We start from the raw sequence: 4,981 nt of genomic DNA on the forward strand, positions 1-4,981 counted from the left end.
AAACAAAACAATCTATACACAAAGGTACATGGAGTTTTACCATGGTTTGGCCAATCATGCCTACATTCACGAATGAGAGATATTATTACACTATAGAGAAAATTACAAAGGACTATCTTACTCTTTGTAAGTATAATTTGAACTTTGACACCCTTACTCCTTTGGTGTTTCCCATTTTTCCTCACATATATCTACACCCTAAATCATGAGCCCTCTTATTCCATTAGGTGTCTTCACTCTTCCTCGTATATGTATTCGGTACATATAATCTTCACAAGTCCATCTCCATTTGATCTCATAATTTTTCCCCCTTATAACTTAAAATATTTATGGAGATATTACTACTAATTTTCTTTATTCTATAAGAAATATAATTAGAATAAGGTATCAACTTAAAAAATATTTTATATAATACTTTTTTTTATATATATAAAGAAATATATACCAAGTAGGAATCTGAGATACTTCAAACTTTTAAATCATAAATTCAAATAATTATGTTTTAACACAATTCCTCTCTTTTTGGTAAATTTTATTTACCATTTTTTTTTATATATATATATCATGTGAATAAATTTTACTTTCCTTGGGAGTCTATTTTTCTTTTGTAGATAATTATACTTAGTGCCACATCAGCAATTTACTCCCGCCAAATTGCTCTAACTGATTCAACTGCCAGATGAATCTAATTTTGATGATTTGATTTTTCATTACATCACTTTCATCATTCGTTATCAGGCTTAAGTTAAAAGGGCAAAAGATAATGGTTGACGTGGCATTGCATATCAATAAAAGGGCCAGTTTCAAGTTTCAACACTTGAAATGGTAATCAGTTTGACTCAAGAAAAAACCCTTCTCACTTTGTTCATTTGTGTATATGCCTTCACACTTGTGCTTATTTTATTACTAAATCATACCAATCCAATACATTGCGTTCGGTTACAACAATCAAAAGTCTTCTTGAAATGAAGTACTTTCAAAGAAAAATTAAAGATTTGATGAGACTTAGAAAATATTTTTAAAAAATTAAAAAAAAAAAGACTTTAATGCTTACTAAAAAAGTATTTTATTGATAATTTTTCCAATTCTACGGCAGATAAATTAAAGCAAAATCATTTGGGTATGATTATATTAGATTATAGATGAATTCTGATAATGATACAGAAATCATGATGTTTGAAATCTAAACTTAATTATTTGAATTTCATTTTTGTTGGTGTTGGTACCTTCAACTTTGTTACCAATGCAAAATTATGACCTTTCCAATTCCCATAATGAAAATGCATTAAAAGCAATGAAAAATGTATGTGAAGTTCTTCTGACTCTTGGGTTCCGTATATTGATTTTTAATACCTCAATTGGTCAAAAATTGCAACTTGCGAAATTGAATGTCAAGCCATCATCAATGCTTTATTAATGGTATGATCCCAGCTTATACCAAACTTATCCACATGCAGTCCCCCTTGTGGCCACCAAGGCACTATCTTGCAAAACACACATGCTAGTATTTATGTATTTCGGATAAACATTTGACATAATATATGTTGATAAAAATACCTTTTAGCTAATAGTATTTTTTTTATTAAAATAAAAACATATTAAATACAGAAGAAATCTATAACAACCTGCACTGCTTTGGGCCTAAAATGATCATCACAGTTTTAAAACGCATCCATAAAATTAAGAGTTCATACTTGGATAGTTTGAAGAATTTTTCCCCCTATCCAATATGAGACATTACAAAATTGCTCTGAAGTATACTAGCAAACATACAAACTAATTACTTCAATTCCCTCCATTAAAATAAATTTTACAATTGGTGAAGCACACACAACACATAAATTACAGCTATATGAACATTTCCCATTATCAATTCTAGAAAACTATTGTATTTGGAGCAGCTACTTGGATTGAACTTGGAAAGAAAATTGATAAAAAAAGAAAAAATGTACATATTCCAATCAAAACTAACACACTTAAGGCGTCCACCAGTGCAAGGGGCCATTAGAAGACTCAGCGGGCATTCTCCGTGTAAAAATGAATGATCTTCTCAGCAGCTTCGCCTTCATCTTTGCTTTCTTCTATCAACTTTGTAACCTGGGCCTTGGGCAGCCTCACTTTCACCCTCGTCACCCCAGGACCAGCGCTTGTTCCCGGACCATCAGACGCAACGTTGGTGGATTTAACGATTGAAAGGTCGGAGACAGATCTTCGCGACAACATCAGACACTCTAGCCGGTCCTTGGCGCTCATGTTGATGGCGGATCTTGCCCGCCTGTGGGCCTTCTCCTCGGGAGGCAGGGTTGGCAATTCTATTAGGAAGTATATTTTCTTGGGCTTCAGCTCTTGGTGAGGTTGCAATGGCTTTGCTCGAATACCGAAGTGCTTAACCGCCTCTGATTCTAACAATACGTGACCTGGATAGTCTTGAACTACCTCCATGGATCGCACCGGCGTCCTTAGCTTGAAGATTGTGCCATCAATCTTCATCACCTTTGCCTTCTTTCTTCCTCCAATATTGTTCCCCATCTCCTCTCCCACTTTCTACTAGTAGTAGAATTAACTGAAGTTATGGTTATATTATACCCCCTTATATATATATATATATTTTATTTTCCCATGGAGCAAAGTGGTCTTTTGTGGTGTGAATTTGTGGAATTTTTGCTAGGATTCCCACTAAGAGGATGACATATGAATGGAGGAAATTCAATTTTATGACAACAGAATTGTCGTGAAGGTTAAAGCAACAAAAAGCAAGACCTTTATGTAACAGCTTGGACCTACCGCGGCCGTTGTTATCGGAGCCAAGCTTTCATACATTCTCATTAAGAAAAGTGGTGGCGGTGTTTTACATTATTGTCCTTTACATTGTTTTCAGTGGGCACTTGAAATGATTGGTATGTGGATAAGTCTGATAAGAAGCCTACACTACATTTATCATACGTGCAAATATGTCATTGGGGATGTACGCTTTCCATGGGCACCACATTATAACAGCTCAAATGTTATGGGCATTATGGGTACAAATTCTATTGGCTCTGCAGAGAAAGAGCCCACTTATAAGATTTCTCCCCATTTTTTTAATTTTTTTGTCACACCTTCAAATATTTTCTGTGAGGGTTTGTTTGATACGAGATAATAGGTAATGGAAATGAATATTTCATTTTTATTTCTATTTCTAGCTTCTTGAATGAAAATGAATTTGGTAATTCTATTTCTAGTATTTAGATGAACTTAAGAATTTAATGTTAGAATGATTATTTGTTTTCATTGTAATGTTTGATAATAATAGGAATGAGAATAATGAATAAATAAATTAATAATAATACCCTTACATATGATTTAAAATAATTTTTTATCTTTATTTTAAAAGAATAAATTTTGAGAGTTTTTCTTGTTACTAAATAATATAATTAAAAAAAATAATACATACTTAATAAATAAAAAATTAACCATAAAAAAAATCATATGACCTTAATATACAAATATTCAATTATTATTTTTATTAAAAAAAATTGAATAATTTGTCATGCTAGGGAAGCTATAAAATTATATTTTTCCAAAAAAAAGAGAAAAAATAAATTTATTATAATATTTAAATTCTTAAAGTTAGAAAATAATTTTCCTATTTCCAAGAGAGAAAATAAATGAACTCAAACTTTATTCTAATTTTCAATAAATATCATATCCAATAAAATTCATAATCCTAAAATATGCAAATATTCATTTATTTTTTATCAAAATTTTGAATAATTTGTCATGCAAAATAAGCTATTGAATTAAATTTTACTAATAAAGAAAAAAATTATAAAACATTTAAATTCTCAAAACTAGCAAATACTTCTTTCCTATTTGCAAAAGAGGAAATAAAAAAACATAAACTTCATTCTAGATCCTAATATAAGTACCATATTGTTAGCTCAAGGGTTCTAATCGGGTTTTGATGATAACAAACCATGGTTAAGTGACTTATTGGTTTAATGGTTAAGAATCTTAGACATAAACTCGAAAATGCATCAAAGGACCAAATGGATATAAGATCGAGACGCTTGGAAGACTTGTGATCATAGGAAACTAATGTAAGATGAATGCATGAGTGCACTTAGGATTTTCACACGTTTCATGCATCTTAGAAAACTCGGTTTATTCTTTAAAACTTCGATTTCATTAAAACCTGAGTTTTTAACTAATGTACCTTAGGCAAAATATTTTATAATTGGCTTAATAATTCACCTAAAGACCTTGCCTAAGTGTTAGAAAAGAAAGGAATTAAAAAAATAGGTTTTCGGGGCCAAAAAGGCTCAACTGGTCGAGGCTATGGCCAACCGGCTCAACCGGTTAAGGAACCGATCGACTGGTTGACCTCGTCCGGTTAAGGCAACGGTAACCTGTCATGCATTAAATGCTCAAACGGCTAGTGAACCGGTCGACCTCTAGCTCGACCGAACGAGGTTATCTTTTGCTGTTTTTGACTCCCGAGCTTAGAAACCTATAAATTGAGAGCTCCACTTCATTTATTGACAAGAGAACACTTGCATTCAATAGCCTACCTACCTGTTCTTGATCAAAAAGCTCTCATTTCTTTCATAGTGCATTAAATCACCACTTGCATATCCTTTAGTGCACTCTTGTGTGTCATCCTAGCTTTGTCTTGTATTTGAGTTATCCTTAAGCTAGGTTGAGAGATCATTTCTTGTAAAAATTTGAGTGTCAAAGCCTTTAAGAGGTTTGAATCTTGAAGAGATTGTGTAAGAGCCCATTGGAGTTGGAATCCAAGTGTAAGAAGATTGGAAGCTTGGTTGAAGTTTCAAGTTAGTGGAATCCTCACTCGGTTAGGAAATTGATGAGAGTGGACGTAGGCAAGGAAGTGTCAAACCACTATAAACCCGAGTTTGAATTATTTAGACTCTATTTCTTTATTTTGCTTATATTGTGTTTGAATTTGTTGTGATTGAAAAGATTTAAAAAAAACCCAATTCAC

At 32.3% G+C, this 4,981-nt stretch overlaps 1 protein-coding gene across 1 annotated transcript; it reads right to left on the reverse strand.

The window, feature by feature from the left end:
• Positions 1–1,758: 1,758 nt before the first annotated feature.
• LOC117930934 (uncharacterized protein At1g66480-like) lies at positions 1,759–2,553 on the reverse strand. The gene has a single exon (XM_034851741.1). The coding sequence runs from the start codon at positions 2,527–2,529 to the stop codon at positions 2,014–2,016; it is 516 nt and encodes a 171-aa protein (XP_034707632.1). The 5' UTR covers positions 2,530–2,553; the 3' UTR covers positions 1,759–2,013.
• Between the last annotated feature and the right edge of the window lie 2,428 nt (positions 2,554–4,981).

This window comes from Vitis riparia, chromosome 14 (genome assembly GCF_004353265.1).
Source record: "Vitis riparia cultivar Riparia Gloire de Montpellier isolate 1030 chromosome 14, EGFV_Vit.rip_1.0, whole genome shotgun sequence".
Lineage (NCBI taxonomy): Eukaryota > Viridiplantae > Streptophyta > Magnoliopsida > Vitales > Vitaceae > Vitis > Vitis riparia.

What these genes read in the sequence shown, in the direction of transcription:
- LOC117930934 (XM_034851741.1), bottom strand. Translation starts at nt 2,529, where the DNA reads ATGGGGAACAATATTGGAGGAAGAAAGAAGGCAAAGGTGATGAAGATT.